We start from the raw sequence: 26,100 nt of genomic DNA on the forward strand, positions 1-26,100 counted from the left end.
TTATATTGTTTGGGTTTTTAAAAAAAGTTTTGCCAATCTTATGGGTGAGATAATTGCAGGCTGAATTCGCAGTTTCCTGACTAAGAAGATTGAGCATCTTTTCATGTTTATTTTATGGAATTTTCTTCATCTTTTATAAGTTTTTTTATTTTTCCCATTTGTCTACAGGTTTACTATTTTCTTGATTTGTAGGAGTTCATGATATAGTCAAGACATATATGCGTCTATTTTCACATGCTGTAAACATCTTCTCCCACTTTGTAGCTAGGCTTTTTTTTCAATAGTGTCTTTTGATAACTAGAAGTTTTCAATATTAATATAGTCAAATTTATCTGCCATTTGTTTTACGATTTGTACTTCCTGAATCTTGTTACAGAAATCTATCCCCACCCGCAAGGGCACAAAGACATTCTTTAAATGTTCTTCTGAGAGTTTTCATTTTGCATTTCACATTTAGGTCTTTAATCTACCGGTACTGATTTTGAGGTATGCTTTGAGGCAAAGATCCAACTTTAGTTTCTTCCATGTGGATAAACAGTAATGCCAATACTATTTATTGGAAAGTCCATTATTTCCCCACTGCACTGTATACCATTTCTGTTATACAGTTGCCCTGCTGTATCAGAGGGTTCTGCATCCGTGGATTCAAACAATCTCAAATCGAAAATATTTGAAAAAGAAAAAAAAGAATACAGAAAGCTCCAAAAAGCAAAACTTGAATTTGCCTAATGCTGACAACTATTTACATAGTATTTATATCATATTTACAACTATTTACCTACCATTTACATTGTATTAGGTGTTCAGAGATGATTTAAAGTATATGGGAGGATATGTGTAGGTTATTTGATCTTTTTAATGTCTGTGGCACCTGAGTTATTATATCTTTATTCATTCCTAATATTATTCATTTGTGCCTTTCCCCCGCTTCTTTGAAAGAGATTTGTCAATATTATTAATCTTTTCATAGAACCAAATTTTGTCTTTGTTGTTCCTCTCTATTACACCTATTGTACATTTATTTTCTTTAACTCCTACTCTTTATTTTTACTTCCTTCTAGTTTCCTGGCATTTATTTTGCTATTCTTTTTCTAACTTAGTGAGATGAATGCTTAGCTTATTTATTTCCAGGCTTTCTTCTTTTCTCATATAAGCATTTAGGGCTATAAGTTTTCCTCTGCTGGTTTGTTTGCATCTCTCAGGTTTATTATATAGTATTTTCATTATAGTTCCAGTCAAAATATTTCCCAATTTCCATTGTGAGCTTTTTTTTTTTTTAATTAATTTATTTATTTATTTTTATTTTATTTTTGGCTGTGTTGGGTCTTTGTTGCTGCGTGAAGGCTTTCTCTAGTTGTGGCGAGCAGGGCTTCTCTTGTGGAGCACGGGCTCTAGGCGCACGGGCTTCAGTAGTTGTGGCACGCGGGCTCAGTAGTTGTGGCACATGGGCTTAGTTGCTCCGCGGCACGTGGGATCTTCCCAGACCAGGGCTCGAACCCGTGTCCCCTGCATTGGCAGGCAGATTCTTAACCACTGTGCCACCAGGGAAGTCCCCATTGTGAGCTTTTTGATCCATGAATTATACAGACATGTATTTCTTAATTTCCGAATGTGAAGCTCTTTGATAGTTATTCTTGTCCCTGACTTTCCTCTTAATCACACTAAAGACTGAGCATGTGGTATAACACCAAACCTTTGAAATGTGTTGAAAACTGTTTTACTGCCCAGCACAGAATAATATTCATAAATATTCTGTATGAGTTTGTAAAGAATTTTGTACTGTGTTCTAGAATATGTCTAGATCAAATGTGTTAATTACATTGTTAAAATCTTAAAGTCTTACTGATTTTTATCTCCTTTCTTATAAATTTCTGAGACTCATACATTAAAATTTAACTGTGATGGTGGTTTTGCTTATTTCTCCTTTGTATTTCAATTTTTGATTTATACTTTTTAAGATTTTGCTTATAAGAGCACATACATTTTTAAATTGTTAAATCCTCCTAGTGAACTAAATCTTTTACCATAACATTTATTTTGTCTGATAGTTATATGACCTTTTTACTCCTAATCTATTTGTATTCTTTTCTGGAAGGATTTAACATCTAGAATTTAGAATTTAAACAATAGGTGTATTATGACAATCTTTGTTTTTTACCTGGAATCTTTAGTACAATTATATTTAAAATAATTACTGATATATTTAGATTTAAATCTACCATGTTATATCATACTTTCTATTTATCCTTTTTTCTCTATTTTTCTTTATGTTTAATCAATTGATTATTTTTTATTCCTTTTTGTCCTTCCTCTAATTTGGAAATTATGTGTTTTGATTTTTTTTCTTCAATTGTCACCCTAGACATGTTCATTCCTAATATATCAAGGTCTCACATTAACCTATATATTATCCTCCTCCCATTTAAAAACCTTTAGTATAGGTTAATTACAATCCTTTCAACTTATTTGCTATTGCCATCATGCGTTTCTTTTTAAAAATAAATTTATTTATTTTTGGCTGCATTGGGTCTTCGTTGCTGTGTGTGGGCTTTCTCTAGTTGCGGCGAGTGGGGGCTACTCTTTGTTGTGGTGCACAGGCTTCTTTCTCATTGTGGTGGCTTCTCTTGTTGCAGAGCATGGGCTCCACGGAGCACGGGCTTCAGTAGTTGTGGCACACGACCTCAGTAGTTGTGGCCACTGGGCTATAGAGAGCAGGCTCAGTAGTTGTGGCGCACAGGCTTAGTTGCTCCGCGGCACATGAGATCTTCCCAGACCAGGGCTTGAACCAGTGTCCCCTGCATTGGCAGGTGGATTCTTAATCACTGCACCACCAGAGAAGTCCTGCCATCATGGGTTTTAATTCCTCTTTTCAAAGACATAGTACAGTACTATTGTTAAAATTTATATAATATTTGTTTTGATTCATTCACATAATGACTTTCTCTGATCTTTCTTCTTTCTTGCATCTCAATATACCATACAGGATCAATTTCCTCCTGCTTGAAAATATGAGAGGACAAATTCTTACAAGTTTTGCTTATCTAAATGTATCTTTGGGACTTCCCTGGTGGTCCAGTGGTTGAGAATCTGCCTGCCAGTGCAGGGGACGTGGGTTCAATCTTTGGTCCGGGAAGACCCCACATGCCGTGGAGCAACTAAGCCCGTGCACCACAACTACTGAGCCTGCACTCTAGAGCCCGCGAGCCACAACTACTGAGCCCGTGTGCCACAACTACTGGAGCCCATGTGCCCTAGAGCCTGCGTGCCACAACTACTGAGCCCATGCGCCGCAACTGCTGAAACCCACATGCTCTAGGGCCCCCGTGCCACAACTACTGAAGCCCGTGCGTCTAGAGCCCGTGCTCGGCAATGAGAGAAGCCACCTCAGTGAGAAGCCCGTGCACCACAACAAAGAGTAGTCCCCACTCACCACAACTAGAGAAAGCCCACAGGCAGCAACAAAGACCCAATGCGGCCAAAAATAAATAAAATTACAAATAAATAAATAATTAAAAGTATCTTCATTTTACCCTCATTCCTGAAAGATGTTTTCAGTGATACAGAAATTTGGGGTTGATGGTTATTTTCAGTGGATACTGAAAATATCATTGCTTGCTCTGTCTTCTGGTTTTGCTTCTTTCCTACCGAGCAGCCAGCTTTCAGTAAAATTGTTGCATTTTTTAAGATAATCTGTCATTCTTTTGTAACATTTTTGCAATTTTCTCTTTGAGCATTCTACAGTTTTACTGGGCTGTGCCCGTATGTAAATTTATTTTTATTTATCCTGCTTGAAATTTGTTGGACTTCTAGAATCTGTGGTTGACTTTCATCAGTTCTGCAAAGGTCTCAGCCATTACCTTTTCAAATACTGCCTTTGCCCCTTTCTCTCTTCTTCTATCATACATTTCTAGATACTTTCTCTCCGGTCTCCCTTTTTCTTGACTTCTCTTGACCTCTCTATAACATTTTCCATTTCTTTTCCTCTCAGAATTACCTTCTGGGTAATTTCTTATCTATATCTTTCACTTCATTAAATCTTTTATTGTGTCTAATTTGCTATTAAAAACATATTCTTGGTTAAAAAATTTTATTGAACTAAGGCATGTATTGGCTTTTAAAAAATTACAATTATTATATTTTATGTATTAGAGTTCTGTTTTGGTCTTTGTCAAATTTGCTTATTTACAAGCCTCTCATTTATTTCTTGGTATATATTAAACATATGTATTTTATATTACGTATCTGATTCTTCCAAAAAGTAAAGATTTTGAATATCTGATTTTACAATCAGTTGTTTCTGTGGGTTCTAACTCATGGTGCTTCTTTTCTTATATGTTTGGTAATCTTTTTATACTGTGAGATACTTTTTAAGGTAAAGGATGAAAGTGGGTTCTTCAAGAATTAATTTGCATTTGTTTCTGTCAACCACCTGGGGCACCACCAGCCTGGATTATTCAACATTCCTAGCTTTTTTTCCCTAGACATTCAGACTGCATCAGGATGCAAACCAGATAATATTTGTGATTGGAGGTTCCTTTTGTCCTTTCTTGTTCTTATATACAGTTGACCCTTGAACAATGAGCAGTTAGGGGTGCTGACCACCACACAGTTGAAAATCCACGTATACCCTTTACAGTTGGCCCTCCATATCCATGATTCCACATCCAGGGATTCAGTCAACCATGGATTATGTAGTACTGTAGTATTTATTGAAAAAAATCTGCATATATGTGGGCCCATGCAGTTCAAACCTGTGTTGTTCAAGGGTCAACTGTACTTTCTTTTTTCTTTTATCTATACTTTCTACCAAAAAGGTATTGTTTAGCCTGCTCATACTAGCAATATTGCTAAATTCTGGCTCAAGCCTGCAGAGTTGCTGTGTTCTAGAAGGTCTCCTCTGAAACTTTGTGTCATTAAGCACCTGTGGGGTACAACATACCATGGCACAAACTCAATGGGTTTGCACAGGAGTTTCATTTTTAGACAATTACAGCAATGTTAAAGCTCTGTGGAATAAAAAAAAAATCCCTCTTAACAATTCCCAGTGGAACGAATATTAGATTTCCTAATAAATCCTTTGGTCATTATGTAGGACATGTATTTCTAGCTCTCTACCTTATAGGCATATGGTAGAATTGCATTTCCTGGTACCCCTTGTAATTAAGTAGGACCATGCAGCTCATTCTGGCCAATGAATCATGGCCAGACAGATCATTTCAACTCAAATATGAGACCCTCTGGCAGAGCAACCCTCAGCATTCAGGATGGTGGCTGCTCCATCAGTTGGAGATTTTAAGTGACTATGATTATAAAAGCCGGTCTGCCAAATGATAATAATTATACACTATGAATGGAAAATAGTCTTATGTTTTTAAGCCACTAAACTGTTAGGGTTGATAGTTACCTAGCCGATCCTGATTGATATTACAAAAGTATTTATTATCCAATCAATAACACATGAAATGCTATATCTCCAACCTGGCACTAGAGTGATTAATGAGGGAATTAGTCAGTTGGTCTTCTCCTTAGCATATTAGACCAACAAAATATTTAGAGGGATAGAATAAAATAATAAATCATTATTCATTTTTTTTCCAAACACGATTTAAAGTCAAGAGTATACCTAATCCCAAACATGGGTGTTCTGGTTATCTATAACAGTATAACAAATCAACCTGAATTTAGTGGATTAAAACAATTTATCTCTCATGGTTCTGTGGGTTGACAGCTGGGCAGTTTTTGCTTGGGATCTCTGTGGTTGCAGTCAACTGGCAGCTAAATCTGGATCAACTAAAGGTTCGGCTGAGCTGGATTTCTGAGGTGGCTTATTCAAATGGCTGGTAGTTGACACTGGCTGTCGGCTGGGAGATCAGCTGAGGCTGGTTCTTTGTTCTCACAACATGGTAGCTGATTATGTGAAAGAGCAGCAGAAGTATGAGTGACAGGAGATGGAAGCTGCCAGGCCATTTAAAGGCTATGCCCTTAACTAGAACAGCACCATTTCCACAATATTCTGTGGTCAAAGCAGTCTGAATGCCTGCCCAGATTCAAAGATTTAGAGAAATAAACTCTTCCTCGTAATGTAAGAGTGGCAAGGTCACACTGCAGAAGAGCATGTAGGAATGAGAGATATTCTTGTGGCTATCTTTGGGAAATATAATCTGACACAATGAGCTTGTATTTAAATTTTTAAATCTGTAGTAAGATGCTAAAATTATGAGAGATAAAACATATTAGATTGCCTAAATAATATATTTTAGAATAGAATATGTAATACCAATACCACATATTTTAAAAGCACAATCTCCAATTGTTATTACTCCATGGTGTAAAGTAATTCAGAAAAGAGGATTTTATGAAGTATAATTTTACATGTTACTTTTCTTAGAATATAAATTTCTCAAGCCCACTGTATCTCTTCTATGACTACCCTCAGCTCCATTTTCCATTTGCACAAATATCTATGATAGCATACAGTGTGCATTTAATATTAATTAATAATGAGAGTTATGGTACCAGATAACTCCTAAATTTAATAAATTCTATATTCACTTACTTTCACAAAAATTCAGAAAAAGCTGAAGACCAAAACTAATGAATGAAAGTAATCTTCAGTGCATAGCGTTGTTTCATGTGAATAAATTTTCCTTTTGTCTTATGAGTTACTAGTCTTCTCAAATTAATTGCCTGCCTATTCATCTGTCTCTCCAAATTGATTTAAATCTCTATGAAGTTAGGGAACATGTCTATTTTCTTCACTATTATATTCTTTATGCTTATCAGCACAATGTCTAGCACATAGTAGGCATTAAATAAAGAGCTGATCCTAGATATTAACTATATGTCTTAAATTTATATTTACAGCGTGTTGCATAAATTGTTTCTTTTCTTTCACAAAATCTATTTTAAATAGACCTAGTCCAAATATTTAGGTATTTTTGGCATGTTGACTTTAGTGAATGTGGGTCTACCTTACTAGTTTAGAAAAGTCAAGGTAAATAATAATGATGACAGTAACAAAGAATAAATAGAGACTGCTTAAGATCCTTTCAAAAATGACTTATTAATTTAATAACAAAAATAAATAAATAATAAAATTTAATAACAGTAACTCTATTAGAGAAATAACTATAAACAGAAAAACAATCTGGAAAAATAATCTAGAGCTAAAGGGCATATTGATTATTTAGTAGGATAACTACTTTATGCATTACTTTTTCTTTTCAAAAGCATGTTTTTATTTTGGTTACCTGCAAAGGAAGTAGAGGGCTCCAATGATAAGAGTTCCTAGAAGAACAGCCAATGCCACGAAAGCTGCAAACAGGTCGCTTTTAGTTTGGATGCTGGAGCTTGGGAGAAAAACCTCTTCACAACGAGCTCCTGTATAATTTTCAATGCATCTACAGAATAAAATTTTAGATAAAGAATTGCATTCTCTGTTCCATTAACTAGTATAGAAAGCATAAGGTTTCCAGCTGGTATGAAAAAAAAGTAAGACTAATTTTCAGATTGTGAACATAGAATAGGCATGCTTTCCTATAATGCTCACAGAGCTAGTTATAATAAAACAAATTAGCATGTGCAGTCTAATCTTTGCTATCTTCCTTTTCCAGTTTTCAAATTGTTTAGAAATTCCAGAGAAATTATAGAATATTCAGTCCTTTTATCTTTTAGATTTTCAATATGTTAATTATCCACACTTAAGTTTATCTGAAATTTATTTTGTTATTTCTGGTATAGATGTGGTTCTAAGTATATTTTTCCTTGACATTGCTAAGTAGTTATTCCAACCCCATTTATTAAATAATCATTCCCTTTCCTACTGTTTAACAGTGCCTCCTTTAATGTATGTCAAATTTGTATAAGTAACAGCATTTCTTTATTCTTCAATGATCTATACATCTAATCTTGGGCTTCTACCATATTGCTTCAATATTGTTGCTTTATAATATGCTTTAGTATCCGGTAGCTCTACTCCTTACCTTATTACTTTCCTTTTCTAGAGATTTTGTGATATTTTCATTTGCCAGCCAAATATTTTAAAGCCAATTACTTTCAGCTCTTTAAAACTATGTGACAGAGAACCATAATCTTTGGTAATATCAATCAGTTCCTTCTTCCCTGTTAATATGTTCAGAGATTATAAAACTAGAGATTGATATGAACTAATGAGTTTGGCACCAGATCAATTTCATTATTTCACAGTTGCAGTTAAAATAAAGAATAGTATTTTAATATATACGAATGTTTGTTTATAAACCAACCCATGAAGTTACGGAGTAAACCAGGGGTCCCCAACCTCCGGGCCACGGACCGGTACCAGTCTGCGGCCTGTTAGGAACTGGGCAGCACAGCAGGAGGTGAGTGGCGGGCCAGCAAGTGAAGCTTCATTTGCTGCTCCCCATCACTCACATTACCACCTGAACCATCCCCCTTCCCCACCGGGTCCGTGGTAAAACTGTCTTCCACAAAACTGGTCCCTGGTGCCAAAAAGGTTGGGGACCGCTGGAGTAAGCTACACTTAGCAATAATTTTGCATAAAAAAACGTGTGTGTGTGTATATATTCTTTAAGCTAGTATTACCAAAAATAGAAATATCTATTCTACTAAATTAATTCTCCTCCTCACCTCTTTCCAGTTTAGGAAGTATTTACAAATGTTATCTTCTTTTCTCCCACCCTAGTCTAACAAGGATGCAGGCCTAGAAAGTTACATGCTGAAGTGATTACTAAAAAAGCTTGGCAACTAATGCGATAGGCTAATAAAGCAGTATACAAATAAATAAGAGAAAAGAATATCAAGTTATAGCACAAGGGATCGATTTTACTTAAATGAGCATATGAAAGATGTTTTATGAACCTCAAGCCCTACCCATGGTGAGGCAGTGGTGTTATTGGTTATGGCCTCCACTGAGGGGGGAGGGGTGTCAGTTTGAGCAAAGAAGCAGTTTTGATTCTCTCAAACTACTGTAAAGATGGAGTTGAGGAAACAGAGAAAGGAAAAGAAAGGACAGAATATGAGTGGCAAACTGAAATGCAAGTAAAATACTTTACAAAACACAATTACCTAATGTCTAAATAAAAAATACTTATTGTTTCCAAAGATCAAGTCAGTTAAATAAGTACGAGGAGAAAAAAGATTAAATGAAAATAATTTGTTTCTTTCTCCTCTAGCCCCACATCCCGCTTCCTAAAAAGGGAATAAATAACACACAGAGACACACACACACAGACACACACAGGCCTAGAAAGTTAATATAGAGACTACCAAAAAAATCAATACATATGTAATCACAAAATAACCAAAGAAGGAAAGGGGCATTCCACACAGTTAAAAAAAAAAAAAAAAAAGTTCTAAATTTTTCAAAACCAGAATTCAATAAGTAGTAATTATTTATGACTTCCGAAGGTTTTTAAAGAAAAGATTTAGCCACTGAAAAAGTTACAGTCATCGTTTTAAAATAACTCTCAGGTTTTGAAATGATGTTAAAATGGGGTTCAGTTTCCATTTGAATATAGCTAGAACCCTAAAGAAATAAATTCTGAATTGAAACAGTATAATTCTTCTTTATAAGGAAGATTTCTTTTTTAAAATGCTATAAACTCATTACTCAAGGCTGTTCAAGTTTAGGTAAGGTTGAACTTCAAGGAAGAAGATGACAAACTAGCTGATGTAACTAACCCTATGTGTTTACTTTGAGCTGGAAGGAGTCAAGAGAATGGTATAAATATAAGCTGAGTGGTCAGATCAGGTTGTAAGCAAACAAAAAAGGCATATAAAGGAAAACAATCAACACTACAGTGTTGTTCTGTTGTCTTACAGCAGGGCCAAGCAAACACATGCTCTTGTGGGAAAGTCAAAAGCTGATAGTATCTTTAAATAAAGCAAAGTGAAGAATAAACATATCTTGTTATTATTTAACTAGTCAAATCAGAATTTAGAGAAAAGCAAAGAAATTTAAATATTATGTTGTTATCTAAGAAGTTGAAATGGCTAACCTAAAAATTAATTTAAAAATTTCAGATATTTATCATACAAAAAAGTAAACACAGCCTACCAATGAGTATGTACAAGGATTCCACTTTTAAAGCTCGAGCTCATTTATGAAAATGTTATGACCCAGTTATGACACAAATATCAAACTTTAGGCAAAGTCAGCTCCTTTAAGGATAAATAAGGGTGAATTAAGAAGATTTAGACAGATAACTAAATGGTAGTACTAGTTGAAGCAAAACAGAAAGGTGAGGCATTTGTACCACCATTTCATGCAGAACTAAGTAGTCTTCAGTCTTTATGTAACTTTCTTGCTAAATTATTTCCGGACATCACTTCTGCACAGACTGCCAAGTAGCAAACAGTTGTGCCACCTAATGAGGTGAATACCAAGCACTAGGATCACACACATTCTCCTGGAACTGAAAGATGAATGCTGGAACAGGTACAAATGCTCAGCTAGGTGAGAAATTCCAAAACTCAGAATCCAAGTCATATGTGTTGGTTTTCTGGCTGAATACCACCAACAATCTTGCCCTTAAACCCAGAAGCTATGTTTAGTACACTGGACATGAAATAAACTCATTAGATTCTACAGCATTCCAGGTAAGTTGTAAGAACCAAGTTTTTAATCATGTAAACAAACAGTGCCATTTAGCTTCAAGAAAGAGTATTGGACTATGAGCTAGAAAAAACTGATTTCTTCATCCCACTCTTATGATTGTTGGCTGTGTGACCTTGTCTCTAAGACACTGTAAAAATCAAAATAACACCTGCTTTTGCTATTTCATAGGGCTATTGTCAGAATCAAATAATGTCTAAAAGTGCTTTGAACATTGAAACACACTATGCAAGTGAAACAAATTAAAGTAGTTACTTTACAAAGACCATGTTTACATCTAATGTAGGACTACAGGCAATAAAATGCTCAAGAAAAATTACAGCCAGAAAAAGTTAAGAGCGTGGAGATCAATAAATGTGTTATTATTATTAAATATTTTTCAGAAACAAGAAACAACTTTATAAGAGTCCACTAACCAAATAGTGATTCAATGTCAATGCCACTTCACTTGGGCTAATCTATCCTGGAAAGAAAAAGTATAATATTGGCATATGCCAAAATTGACTTCCAAGTTTGATTCCTACTCTGTAGTAATCAAAGTTCAATCTGAAACCCATGAAAAATGGTAACAAAACCAAAATAAAATAAAACTATTAGATTGTTCAAGAAACACGAACTAACCACATGGGCTTAAATCCCTTTAGCATTCCAGGGCCAGATAACAATACACAAACATGCCAACATCCTATGAAACTCCTACTAGATTTTTATAAGCCAAGAGTTCAGGGAAGACTGACTCTTTTATTAGCTAGTGCCATAAATGTAACTTCACTAAGCATTTATTAGATTCTTAATAGTATCCAGAGATACTTAGCTAATATTCAATCTTGCAAAAGTTTTAATATTTCTATGATATTAGCACCATTAAAAACCAATAACTAGTATGCTTCAAATGTGTAAGTATAATCTAAGTCTAGTAAAAAAGCAAAATCTATTAGGTTCTTCCAAGATTGACTATGAACAAGATAATTCATGTGCTGAAATGGACTACAGATTATATCTGTATATAAATGGATAAAACATCCTGCATAGAGAATAATTCATATTTGTCATTATGTATGGTATTGTTATAATTTTATTGTGAAGGGTTATAATTTTTTTGCTTAAGTAAATCACTGTGAAAATTTGAAATATTTTACTTACTGAAACTAGCTAAAGCGCCGTGAATGAAGGAAGCATGTAAACAAATGATGAGCAACAGTAGTTTAAAACCCGACCTTCATTACTGCATCCATTCAGTATTCTTTTCCAATTAAGACTTTTTGGGAGAGACACCCATAGAATGCTGCCGGGTTCACCAGAGTACTTGGGGAAAATTTTGTGATTAAAAAATTTTTCTTAAATGTTGTCTTCCTCCATGTGAGAAAAATAATTATCTCAATTCTCACCCTATTTTGCTTTCCTCAAGGGAAAAAAAAAAAAAAAAAAAAGATCAGGGAGGAAATCCAAAACTGCTCTTGAAAGATAAGGTATATATGTTTTAAAAAAATGATCAGGGAGGAAAAGTAAAACTACAAGCAGAAAATACATACATTTTTTTTGTATTCTATTTTGTTATGATCCTTGGTGTAAAAAATACACATATATTTGTATATACAAAGACTTATTTATACATAAAAACTGGTATATGTCAGTTCTTCCTTTAAGTAATAATTTCAGTAAATATAAAGCTATATTTAAAATTAATAAATGATAAATTATAAATGGGCCTTCCAATTGTAGACATTTTTCACATGTTTTGGTAAAACTTAAAGGACATCAAGACCATAAATCCAGGAACAAATGGAAAGACTTATGCTCTTAAATCACCAGACACTCAATTAAACCACAGTTCTAAACGGACAGTTTTCATGCTGGCATCTTACCTTCCCAGGCTTCAGGTCTCAACAACCTTCTAATGCAGGGAAAATCTCATGCCCCAACTTGGAATAAGACAAAGAGAAGCCAGCATCAGTTCACTTCCTGACAAAAGAAGTTAAGTATTAGAGCTGAACAAAAGTCACAGTTGTCACTTTGCATGGTATTCCTATGTTGAAAATGAAATCTTACTGATGAGGAATTGGGATATTTTTCAGGGGCCTTTCAAAGGAAATAGTGGATGAAAAGACACTATCTAAAAGGATAACCAAAATTCAGAAGCAAATGCATAATCTGATATAACTTATTGTGCAACAAATAAGAAGAAAATGAAGGAGCTTTAAAGGAGGACATTCATTCTCTTTCACTGGCATTCTGCTTCCTAGAACAGCAATGAGCTAACCTGAGTTAGTTCTGAAGAGTAGTTTCTACTCTTGAACAAGTGACACAATTGAGTAAGACGAATGCTGGTGGAAGACAAGCAGACCTAAGAGAGCAGTTATGTTTCCACTGTTTCAAAACCATATTCTGCCATGTTTGACAAGCAGATGATCTGGAAAAACATGAGGTTTCAAGAAGATTTATCCTCTTTTAAGTTTTTGTTCTAAGCATGGTGAGGTCAAGAAAGATGTATCAGTTGTTTCTGCTGAGAATACTAATGAAAAAGCTTTTATCAGAAGTAAGGTTACTAATATGAAAAGTGTTAACAAAATGCATAGCTAAATAGAACAGTTGTTTCGTGCTTTTTGCAACTGTTCTATTATCAGCTTCAAGGCTGTGATTTCCTTTCTGTAAAGGTGTTCTAAAGATCAATCTAAATCCTGATGTTTAATAAAGCATATTGTACAGTGCCAAAAGTCAAAGTAAAGAGGACTTTTTTCTGATTAATATCACCGTAGCATTTTGAATTTTTTTTCTTTGAACCATAACCTTCTACTAAATTTACAGATGAAAAAACAGAAGTCTTACCTAAAAAGAGTGCCAAGAACTAGCCTATGGTAACCAACTGACCTTAAGAAAACTTTAAAATTTTATGTGGTTAATAAAACAACTCATAAAACCCAGACGATTCCTTTTGGAAACTGAGTTTAGTAAAAAGCACACTGAGGTCCAGCAAAACTGTGGACAGACACACACATAATATACAATTAAAAGAGGCAACGTATCAAATGCAGAAGCACAATAAATGTTGATTTTCTTACATTTTTCCAATTGTGATTCTCAACCTCAATTATTTTACTTTCATAAAACAAGCCTTTCATATATTATATGTTGGTACTCCTAAATTGCCTCTCTTAAATAGAATTCAGTCTTTATTTTATCACCTGACAAATGATGATTTCTACCTAGCCAACACTGTGACTGTTGTGGATAGGGGACAAAGCTTGGCTTCTGTCAAGGCAGCAGGGACCTTCTTTGGTCTGAGCTTGTGGCCCTCTGGGAGAATTCTGGTGATCAGGCTCAGGGAACTGGAGCTTACTAAGTCACTCTGGGTAACTATACCAACAGATACCCCGTTGCCTGATGTCTTAAAACTCCACCTCCACACTGTGCAATGATTGGCTTCACGGTGATCACAAGAAGCCTGGAGGAAAGTGAGGCAGCAAGGAAAGGCCTCATCCAGCTAGTGATGCAAACATAGGTGAAGACAAATCCTTTCCCCCATCCTTGCTCCACGAACCTAGAAAGTTCTAGTTGGAAGGTTGAAAGATTAGGGGCTTGCTGACGTTGTGCCCAAGTTGGCGAAGAGGACAAGGCCTGGAAAGGGCTTCTGCCTGGATTGTTCTCAGTGAAAGACTTTGAAATAGACAAGAAAGATTGTTAGGTGCCCTGTCTAACGAACCTTCTGGGTTATCTGATTCTATGGGGGCCTGTGCTTTTCATTGTCTTTGAGCTATTTTACAAACTCTGTAAATTGTAGAAAACCTACAATAAATGAATTTTGTCCAGTATAATACAAGAGACTTCCCTGTAGATATTGATAAGTATTTAGTATTTCATTTCAACATGGCTGATCACCTATATGTACATGTGTGTGTTTTTGTTTTTGCCCATGCCGTGCGGGCCCCTCGGCAGTTAAAGCCCAGAGTCCTAACCACTGGACGGCCAGGGAACACCCAAGTATGTCTTGTTTGAATTCATCTTTGAGTCAGTTGTAACATCTTATTGGTTCCCTTGTTAATGAATGAGTTAAATAAGTCTTTGACACAGGTTCATTTTATATTTGTATGAAAATCATGATTTTCCCTTATATAAAAATTTATTTTTTTACCAGTTTGAAGGTTGCCCACTGAGATGGATTCATTTGACAGAGCTAGTTAAATGGAGTTGCCAGTGAAGTGCACCTCCTTAATAGCTTAAGCCCAGGCATGTCTTTTCCTGGCTCCCAGAGGTGAATCCCACTCAGCAATAGAACTTAAAATTTGCTGGCTCTCTGTTTCTCTAGCTTCTTTTCCCCTCTCCACTAATTTTATGTTTTATTTTTTTGTCATTGGTTTACTTACTACTGATAAGTTATTTTCCCATTAGTAAGAGCAATGGTAAGGAGTTTGGTTTTATAGTTTGACAATCTGATGATCTCTGTAAATGGATGATAGAGATCTACTCAACCAGGTGAAAGGACAGAGAAACTGGTTTGTTAGACTCTTATTAAAAATTTATTTCTCTATTTTTTTAGCTCAAATCAATTAAAAATTACATACCCACTGGGAAGGAGAGTACCTCTTTGACATTTGGACCAGTGAGATTTTATGTTTCTGTGTTTACCTGATCTGTGCCAAAGTTATAGATCTGAAGCTATAAGCTCTCTCTGTGCCTATGTGTCAAACTCAGAAAGGCCTTTACCTCTTACTCTGTATGAAATTTCTTTCTTTCTCCAGAGGATACTGAAAAATGATAGTATAAAGTCTCTTAAATTAAAGAAGTTCTGTTCTGATTGACTTACAGAGATAAACAAGCTCTTACATAAATTCAGTATTGCTAAAATTCCCAGAATAGGAAATCGAACTTCTAATACTTTATTTGTTTAAATTTTATTGAAGTAGAGTTGATTTACAGTGTTGTGTTAATTTCTGCTGTACAGCAAAGTGACTCAGTTATACATATATATTCTTTTTCATATTCTTTTCCATTATGGTTTAATCACAGTTTGACTATATTAATAATTCCTTGTGCTAAACAGTAGGACCTTGTTGTTTGAACTTCTAATGCTTTAAATGTACTAAACTTAAATAAAATTCTTCTTGCTAAAACTAAGAAACATTTTAAGAATCCAAGTTCACATTAATAAGAGTAAATCTTTGGTAAACAATACTAGCTTAATAATTTTGGCTTAATAAAACAGCTGTATCTTTATCAGTATAAAGTATAACAGAAGCATACATTTTATTCCACTTGGGTTTGTTTTTCCTAAAATTATACAGGTTTACTGATCAAATTAGCTAATATTACTCCTACATATTATTAAAAACTATGAAAAATGAAAACTGTATTCAATTAAATTCAATCATTATTCTGACAAACATTTATTTCAACCATAATTATGTTCTGTAGTATTTATGTTTTGTAGTAGACAATTTCCAAGGTAAAAGCTTGAATTTATATATATATTTTTTAACATCTTTATTGGAGTATAATTGCTTTACAATGGTGTGTTAGTTTCTGCTTTATGCGGCTGCTTCCCACTAGTTATCTATTTTACATTTGGTAGGGTATGTATGTCCATGCCACTCTGAATTTATATTAAATTGAATTAATGGATATTATTAGACACAGATAATTTTTAAGTAAGATAGAATATTGAAACATGAATCATTAAGTATAATTTCAAGTTTATATAATTTTGTTTCTTAAGGTTACAGCTTTGGTCATGTTAATGAACATATTCATTTTTGCCACTTTAAGGAGTCACAGAAGAGATGTGTGTGGCAGTAGAAAATTGTAATATGTGAGTTCATGACTTTGCAGGTCTACTAATTTGCTTGTGTATGCCATACAGTTCTAAATTATCCACTAACCCAGTGTTCTCTGTGAAATAGAAGTTAGTTATAGTTACTTGGTTGAAAGATATGAGTAATGAGACTACACTTGGAACAACTGTGACAGAGAAACACAACTCTGCGTGTACTTTTGTTTTCCAAGGGTAGATGTGTCTGAAGGCAGCAGTTGCAGTAGTTCTCAGGCTTTTTAGTCTCTAGTCCAAAGGACTCTAGGACTTACTGAGGACTCCAGAGAGCTTTTGTTTACATGGGTTAAGAAACTATTGGTATTTACTATATTGGAAAGTGAAATATAAATTTACAAAAATACTTATTTATTGATTCATTTGAATATAATAATATGAACACACAGTGTGTTATAAATAACATCTCAGGATTATAAAAATGGCTTCAACGGGTAAAACCCCTGAAAGAGAACCAGGTCAGTTTGTTCTAATTAGAATATGGGAAAGTGTAGTGAACAGAATTTAGAAAATAAACTTTATTTTGTCCCATTGATGAAAGAGTTTATTAAATATTTATTATTTATTATTTATTAAATATTAGTTCTCAGGCACCTATCTTAACCAAGTGCCAAAATCTCCTCTGACAACTCTTTTGATTTTGTCTTCTCAAAATTGGATCCTAAATAAAGAAAAAATAAAAAGTCACCCAAAACTGTATTTGAGATTTCTCAGAGGACACCCAGAAAATCACAATTTTTCTTTGTCTTTTACCTTTTAAAAACAGAGATGATAGAAATAATTATAACAGTAAAATAATGAACAAAAATCTATGAAATTTCTTGGAGATCTGTCAATGCCTTTGCTGCACATAATTTTTTCTTTTTTTTTTTTCGGCCGCGCTGTGCAGCATACAGGATCTTAGTTCCCCAGGGATCGAACCCGTGCCCCCTTCAGTGGAAGCACAGAGTCCTAACCACTGGACCATGAGGGAATTCCCGGTCCATAGTGTTTTTAATCTCAGGGGAAATGCCAATCAAAACTCTTATGAAATAGTTGTACACTATACTTCCAACAGAGAATTTTACCCTTATTCACCCTGATATTATTAACTGGCTCACAGCCATTAAGTATCTGTCATCTATGTAGTTTTGTTTTAATGTGATGCATGTCAGAAGGCACTGCTACAGGCTATAAGGCAGGGTTTGTATTCTGAACTAAAAAGGACAGTCCCAGAGCCTCATGGACAAAGAATGTACCAGGACTGCAAATTTCTGACACTTAAAAAAAAAGATTCTTGGGTACAAGCTTCTGAGATGACTGGATTGAATCAGGATTCTTTATAGTTCAAAATCAGACAGCCTCATGAAAGCAGGCTGTTAAGCCAAGATCTCAAGGAACACAGGACTGAATGAATTGATGAGAATTTATTGTGGTTATTTGTTTAGGACAGTGTTAATACTGTAATGATCTATTTTTCTTATATTAAAAAAAAAAACCCTTCTCTTTTTTCTTAAGCTATCCATAACCCACAACAATTCAGTAAATAGTACTTCTGTAAAATGCAACAAAATACTTTGAAATGTTATCTGATTCTCATTAAGCATCCCCTGACTCACAAATTCAGAAACTATTAACTGAGTCTCCTTACTCTTCATGGCAATATAGTTATTTGCATATGTCCAACAAGAACCCGTTCTCCTTTTCATTAGGACAAAACTGGACAAATCATTTGATGAACCAAGGCCTTCCATGGACTATCATTTTTGAGAATGACGCTCATTGAATTAGGTAAGTCAAGCCATATTTACAAAACAAAAGCTGACTTTAGATATGGATCCAAAATCTACAAAGCAGTAAAAGTGGCCTGGTACCTGGCTTATAGGTTCAAGCCCTCAGGAGATAAGGAAGTCACTTATTGGCAGGCCAAGAACCTTAGCAAATCTGCGGGACTCTGAGAAAAAGGAAACTCACCAAATTTACAGGTACTCTACAAGTGAAATCTGGTATAGTTAGTTTCTTAGGCTTGGTTTTCTAGCCCCACAACAACAATTAAAAGAGGCTTACAAAGTCAATTCCAATATTCTTTATGAAAACTTTCAAACAGAAGTTAATTTTGTAACTGTCATGGATGTTCAGTACTGAATTGCAAAATTCAGTGATTCTATATATTTAACTAATGCTCTTATTGCACTAGCATTTTTTACACCAAGAATAATTTTTTTGGATTATATAACTACACGGGGGAAGACTGTTATGAAAAATTATGAAAGACTTTGAAACAGACGAAAAAAAAAAAAAGACTGCTGGGTGTTCTGTCCAATCCATCCTTCTGGATGATCTGATTCTTTAGGGGCCTGCATCTTTCATTGTCTTCCAGCTGTTTTACAACTCTGTAAATTATAGAAAACTTAGAGTAATACAAATGATTCTTTTCTATAGAAATTCAAATGAATTTTGTCTGGTGGAATACAATTGATTATTGCCCTGTAGATATCGAATAGTTTTGCATGTATTTGTAAACTTCTTTCAGCATTCCTGATTATATATGCATCTGTTGCTTTGAACTGGTTTTAACATCTTACTGGTCCCCTCATTAATTAATGAACTAAATAATGTCTTTCATGTGTTCATTTATATTTGTATGAGGTCAGGCCTTTACATTTTTTTAAAAAAAATTATGTTATAACATCAGGAAGGCTGACCCAAGGCTACAGAGCCTGGGAAGATTCTTATCCCTCCAATTAGGTTGCCAAGATAGAGGGGAGCAGAAACTACATGAGCATATTTGGGAATTTTATGACACATTAGGCCTTGAGGGTACCTTACACCACACTATCATTCGACTTTCAGACAATGACCTTCAAACATGTTTTCAGGAACATATTACATATGAAAATTAAAGGTAAGGTAAAAGTCATGATAAAACAAACTACCCTGGATCAAACTCTTTTACTAGAAAAGAACCATACTTTTGCAATTTTTTCTACCACCCTATTTTTAACAACTAAGTATGTAAAAGTAAAGAAAAATGTAATTTCTTTCAGAATCAAAACATGCCATGGCATATGACCCAGCAATCCCACTACTGGGCATATACCCCGAGAAAACCATAATTCAAAAAGAGTCATGTAAAACAATATTCACTGCAGCTCTATTTACAATAGCCAGGACACGGAAGCAACCTAAGTGTCCATCAACAGATGAATGGATAAAGAAGATGTGGCACATATATACAATGGAATATTAGTCATAAAAAGAAATGAAATTGAGTTATTTGTAATGAGGTGGATGGACCTAGAGTCTGTCATACAGAATGAAGTAAGTCAGAAAGAGAAAAAGAAATACCGTATGCTAACGCATATATATGGAATCTAAAAAAAAAAAAAAAAATGGTTCTGAAGAACCTGGGGCAGAACAGGAATAAAGACACAGATGTAGAGAATGGAGTTGAGGACACGGGGAGGGGGAAGGGTAAGCTGGGATGAAGTGAGAGAGTGGCATGGACATATATACACTACCAAATGTAAAATCGATAGCTAGTGGGAAGCAGCCACATAGCACAGGGAGATCAGCTCGGTGCTTTGTGACCACCTAGAGGGGTGGGATAGGGAGGGTGGGAGGGAGGGAGATGCAAGGGGGAAGAGATATGGGGATATATGTATGTGTATAGCTGATTCACTTTGTTATAAAGCAGAAACTAATACACCATTGTAAAGCAATTACACTCCAATAAAGATGTTAAAAAAAAATGCCATTGGTTAATTTCTGCCACATGTACACTGTAATATAACAGGAAAATAATCTCAAAAATAATATAAAAAGGAAATTTCTTTTATCTTATAAACAAGTAAATGATAAATTAGTAAAATCCATCTGGATTAGGCCTAACAAATTTAGTGGCAGCTTTGATGAGACATGGGTAAAGGACTTCCTAATAGCTAGGCAACTGGTGCCATGAGATTCAGCTTCTCCTCTCAATTCTCTTTCTGCAGATAAAGTTAAAACGCCAATATCTTTGGGAAAACTAATACATTAAGCTACACTGTCATTTAAATCTCCATGTGTGTGGAAATTTTCAGAAAGAATTTTTAAAACAGAAAGAACATGGAAAGAATGTATAACAGAAGGTAAAGAATCATGACACAAAAAGAGGTAAAAAGATAAAATTTTGCTACTTCACACTTGGCCCCTGATTAACAACCACCTTTTTCTTGGACAGAAATTAGAATACGTGTTCCTAAGAGAAGTCTTGGGTGCACAAAGGTAAGAAGGAGTACAGCAGTAGAAAGGGCTAGTGGCCTGAAATAAGTTACTCAAACTTGGGGCCTCACACCCATCTAAAAGGGACCTTGGGATGATCCAATGAGATCATGTATTTCAAAGCACTTGGCATATCAAGGTGCTCAATAATGTTTATGAACAAATAAATGATCGAACAAACTCTTGAATATGAGCTGTGGCCTGTTTGTTGTTTTCCTAATTTTATGAATGGTGTTAGCAGAGAAAGTCTGAGAAGGAAATGAATAAATAAATGGAAAAAGGGATAATGCAAATTAGACACACTAAACAAAAGCCTAGTATGTGGATTTCTGAAATTTATTTGTAAAACCGGAGTAAATTATATAGAGTATCTGATTAACTACAAAATATACTATATACATACGAATCTATGAAGATGTATAATAATTACTCAGTTTTCTGAAATTTCTTTAAAAAGTTTGAGATAGTTACACATACATTTTCTTTAAAAGTGAGTAAAAAGCTAATGATATGACTGAAAATCTAAAACTTGTGCTATATTTTCTTCCTACTGTATTAACATTCTCAGTTGAAGTTCAAAAACAATAGTATCCTTTTATTCCAGACTATAAATGACAGTAAATTCTTATAATGACAACATAAGTCCATAATAGAAATGCTGACACCTGAATAATAGTGGGACAGCTCAGCATAGCTATAGTTAGGCAGTAATAGCATTAGCTTGTGCTTATATCAGCAAAACTCTTTATATTATTCTTTTCTTATCTCCTAATTGAATGGATTTTGACACCCCCCCCCTTTTTTTTTGTAGTTGGGCTAACTCTCTCTCTCTGCATATAAAATACATTTATATATACCCACAAACATCTTACTTCTATATTTCCAAGCAATGTATTATGTGGGAAATACAATTTTCTGTTTTAATGAACTTTACCTAAATATGTAGGTTTAGAGTGAAAACACATAAATAATTTTATCTTGGTGTCATTTTGAAAATATTATTTGTCAAGATCAAAATAGCTGAAATTTAACTGTTTTTACTATTTTTTTGTGATAATCTTATAACCCATTCAAAACACATATATGAGAAAGAATTTTGCTTCAAAAGAGTCCACAATCTAAAACTGGACAACATGAACCAACTGTTCAGTAGTAAAACAAATTAGTTTCAGAACAAACATTAACTGATAAGAATGCATTTCAAGGATTTTTTTTACCAGGCACATAAGAAACTGTCAGCTTTCCCAAAATATCTTGACTCCAGAGGATAGTAAAAGTGAAAATAGAGATTAGTGAAATGAATAGTGGGGGTGTATTGAAAAATACTGGATAAATTCAAAATAAATTAAAAAGTTTTCTTTGGGGACTTTTTAACTGATGCTAATTAGTATAATCAAATACAGCAAACCAACAGACAGTATGAGGAAGAGTACCCCCAGTATGAACGTCAGACACAATCTGCGGTATTTCCAAACAAAATGGCCAACTGTTTCAAGGTTATCTCTGGCATCATTTCACCTCACTTTTCAGTTTTCTGCTGCCACATGGCACCCATTCCCAAAGCCTTGAGTCTTAAAAGGTACTTAGGACATCCTCCTGCAGTGATATCCAGAAAAGATCCCATGTTCCAGACAACTCTCTGCCCCCTCCATCCATCAGAGACACTTGGCTCAGTTCTGATAAATTGATTCCTAATACTAAGTAATACTAATGACCAAAGCATTAATCCTTGGAGGATTATTTGCATATAACAGAGGACCTCACAATTTACAGAAAATAATCAAGTCACATCAGTCAAGATCTTTACACATTTAGCTAGATTTGGGTAATAATAATTGGCTACATTTATTCCCACTAAAGGGAAGTTGAGCAATTAATCACCTAAAGAATTTAGATATCCTCAAGGAAAACTTTCTGTATAACTAAGGCTCCTCTCAATTTAGATCATTGTTAGAAAAAAAGGACTATTTCATATTCTAGCTTGAGAAATACACATCTATCCTTTAATCCTTACCAATGTTATACATGTTATTCTTTATCATTTAATTACGTGTGTTTGAGACAATAATGCTACTTTTCCTTAATAAGACTGGAAATATGGCAGAAACAGCTAAATATCCCCTACCCCCATTATCCTTTTATCCTTTCTCTTCTCCAATTACAGAATCCTTAGCTAGGCACAGGGCTGCATGAAATAAAGACTGCATTTCTAAATCCCACTTTCACTGAGGTATAGCCATGTGACTAGGTTCCAACTAATAGAGTGTGAGAAAAGTGATGGGTGCAACTTCCAACTTCGAGAAAATATCCTTAAAAGGAGTAGAAGTGTCTCCTTTTCTTCCCTCCTACTTTTTGAAAAGATGTAATCCACAGATTCTAAAATATCTGTGAGAAATATCAAAAGAAGCTGAGATTGGGCAGGCACTACAAAATAAGAGCTCGAGGGACTATGAAGGAGGGAGAACTCCGTGTGTACCATTTGCTTCCTGGAAGATGAAAGGCTCATTTTGACTTGCAAGAATCTGGTTTCTTGTTTGCAGTGGCCTGAGAAGGAACCAGGAGCACAGGAATGGTGAGACACAGTGGCAGAAATGTGCAAGTATGCAGAGCATGGAGGAAGTATTGAACCTGTGAGCCCAACTTCTGGAAGGCAGCTAGGAGACAAACTTCAGCTAATCGTGACATGATTGCAGAGGCACTGGCAAAAGGGCAAGCAAGGAGCACTGAATATATTCAACTATAGAACAAAGACTAAAACAGATGAGGGATAGTAGTGACAAAACAAATGAAAATGTCATATACTCTGACAAAGTAGAAATTGTACCATTTACAAAAATTGGGCAGAGAGTAAAGAGGATGGGGTAAAGTGAGGACTGAGATCTAAAGCGTACATTGGCTGGCAGCCACGGCATGTATTTAACATTGAAACATCAAGTAGTAGAGAAGTGTAAGCACATTAAAGATTTTTTTAAAAACTGAAAAAGTAAAGCAGAAACTAACACACCATTGTAAAGCAATTATACTCCAATAAAGATGTTATTTAAAAAAAACTGAAAAAGAATATCACTGTCTAAAACTAAAGGGAGAGGCGGGGAGAAGAGAAAGGATGCTCATCTACATCACTGTTCATAGTAGGGAATTAATAGATGCTACCTAAAGAAATGGGGTGGGAGGATTTGGAAAGATGACAGGAACAAAAAATAACATGACTGAATTAAAACCAAACACGTGCTGCATCAATAAATAAAAAGGGGTTTCAAAGAAAAAGATGTTCATATTGCTCACAATGCTAAATTCAACTCTATGCTGCATTTATGAGGCATATCCAGAATAAAGTAATTTGGAAAGGGAAAAAAGTGGAAGATAGAGGAAAGGCACACCAGAAGTCATGATTTTAATATTACACATGGTAGAATTCAGGCCAAAAAGCATTAAATTAGATGAAGAAAGGTACTTCCATAATACAAAGATCTAATTCACAATGAAGACATAACAGTTATTAATATCTTCACAGAAAATAACAGAGCAGCAATAACCATGAAATATAAATTGCAGGAGATAAAGGAAAAGCCAGAAACAACAGTAGTAGTAGAAGACTTTAATTTACTTCTCACAGTCCATGACACATAAAATAGACAAAAATTATGTAAGAATAAAGAACCAAATAATATAATTAAGATGACCTGACTGATACATTAAACTTTTGCCTTAAAAATAGTGTAATCCTTCTATATAAATATCCAAGGAATAGTTCAAAATACTAAATATTAAACCACTAAAAATCAAAACAGAACCTTAATAAATTCCAAAAGGGAGAAATATTACAGAGGCCATCCTGATAATATTGCAGGGAAAAAATGGAGATAAATAAAAGCAGAAAACAAAAGGTCTTTCCAAGTGGAAGTTCCTTGGGTCAAGAGGAAATTAAGAGCAAAATTATAGCATTTCCAGAAAATCACAAATATTAGAACCTATAGGATACGGCTAAAGCAGTGTTCAAAGCAAAGTTCATTAGTTCTAAATACTTACATTAATAGGAAAGAAAAACTGAAAACAAGTTAATAAGTCCTCTCGATTAAAAAAAAGAATGGTAAAATAATTAAAAGGGAAATAGAAGAACTTAAGATAAAGGCAGAAATAAATGGGTTAGAAAACAGAAAAAATAAATAAATCTATGAGCTAGTTCTCAGTAAAATAACTTTGGGAGAAAGCACATTGTGGTGGATTAAAGATGGCCACAAAGTCTTTGTCACTCTCCTCGTTGAGTGTCAGTCTATTTCCCCTCCCCTTGAATCTATGACTTGTTTTGGCAAGTAGAATGTAGGAGATAATGCTTCATAATTTTCAAAGTTACACCTTGAAAGAGATCTGCCTGCATCTATTCAAATATTCCCTCTTGATCTCTATGTGAGAAGTTTGACTACCCTGTTGGGACAGAGACTTGAATCCACTTTGGATGTTTCAGAAACCACCAAGCCCCTAGCTGAACACAGCCCTATATGACATAGAGGAGAAGAAAAACCCAGTTATCACTCTGCTTGAATTTCTAATCCACAGAATTGTACGCAAATTATAACATGGTTGTTGTTTTAAGCCACTGAGTTTTAGGATGTTACACAGAAATAGATAACCTTAGAATAGGGTGTTGGTGCAACTAAAAACCTAAAATCTGTGGCATTAGATTTGAACCAACAATACATGGAGGTCTCAGGGGCAGAGACTGTTGGTAGAGGCTACAAGTATGGTGAGGAAATGCTACTGGAAGCTGAACGTAGCCCCATGAGTGACCTTTTGATACCATGTGGAGTAGAACTGCCTACATAAGACCAGTGCAAATTCGTGTTCCATGAAATTATGAGCAAATAAAATGGTTGTTTTTAAGCTACTGATTTTTAGAATGGTTTGTTATACAAAATAGATAACCAAAATACAAATGCATAAGACATGATAAAGGAAATATAACCACAAAAATGAAGAATATTTTTTAAAATCATAAAAGAGGCTATTTTAATAAATTCTTTACATATAACATTGGAAACCTAGATGAACTGGATAACTGTATAACAAAATATAATTTACCAAAAATGACCCCAGATGAAATACAAAATCTAAACAGGCTGATTTCCAAAGAAGAAAATCCAAACAGACCATTCTCCATACAACAAATTTGTCAAGGAGCTATCCCTAAAAAACTAGACCCAGACAGTTTCATAGAGAATTCTACCAAACTTTAAAGATTAGATCATTTTGATGCTAAACTGTTCCAAAGCAGTTACAGAACAAAAAAGAAGAAAGAAAAAGAAGGAAAATACTCAAATTCTTTCAATGAAATAGGGTAATCATTGATCCCAAAACCTAACAAAGATTTTACAAATAAGAAAACAATAGGCCAATCTCACTTACAAATATCAAAGCAAAAATCCTA

General features: G+C 34.6%; 1 protein-coding gene across 9 annotated transcripts in view; it reads right to left on the reverse strand.

Moving 5' to 3' along the window:
* NRG4 (neuregulin 4) overlaps positions 1-26,100 on the reverse strand; it is a 134,002-nt gene that overhangs the window by 21,481 nt on the left and 86,421 nt on the right. For all 9 annotated transcript variants that reach the window (XM_007173425.2, XM_007173427.2, XM_007173426.2 and 6 more), the window contains one exon: positions 7,251-7,400. In XM_007173425.2, the coding sequence (XP_007173487.1) occupies positions 7,251-7,400 (150 nt within the window). The remainder of the gene's footprint in view (positions 1-7,250; positions 7,401-26,100) is intronic.

This window comes from Balaenoptera acutorostrata, chromosome 3 (genome assembly GCF_949987535.1).
Source record: "Balaenoptera acutorostrata chromosome 3, mBalAcu1.1, whole genome shotgun sequence".
Lineage (NCBI taxonomy): Eukaryota > Metazoa > Chordata > Mammalia > Artiodactyla > Balaenopteridae > Balaenoptera > Balaenoptera acutorostrata.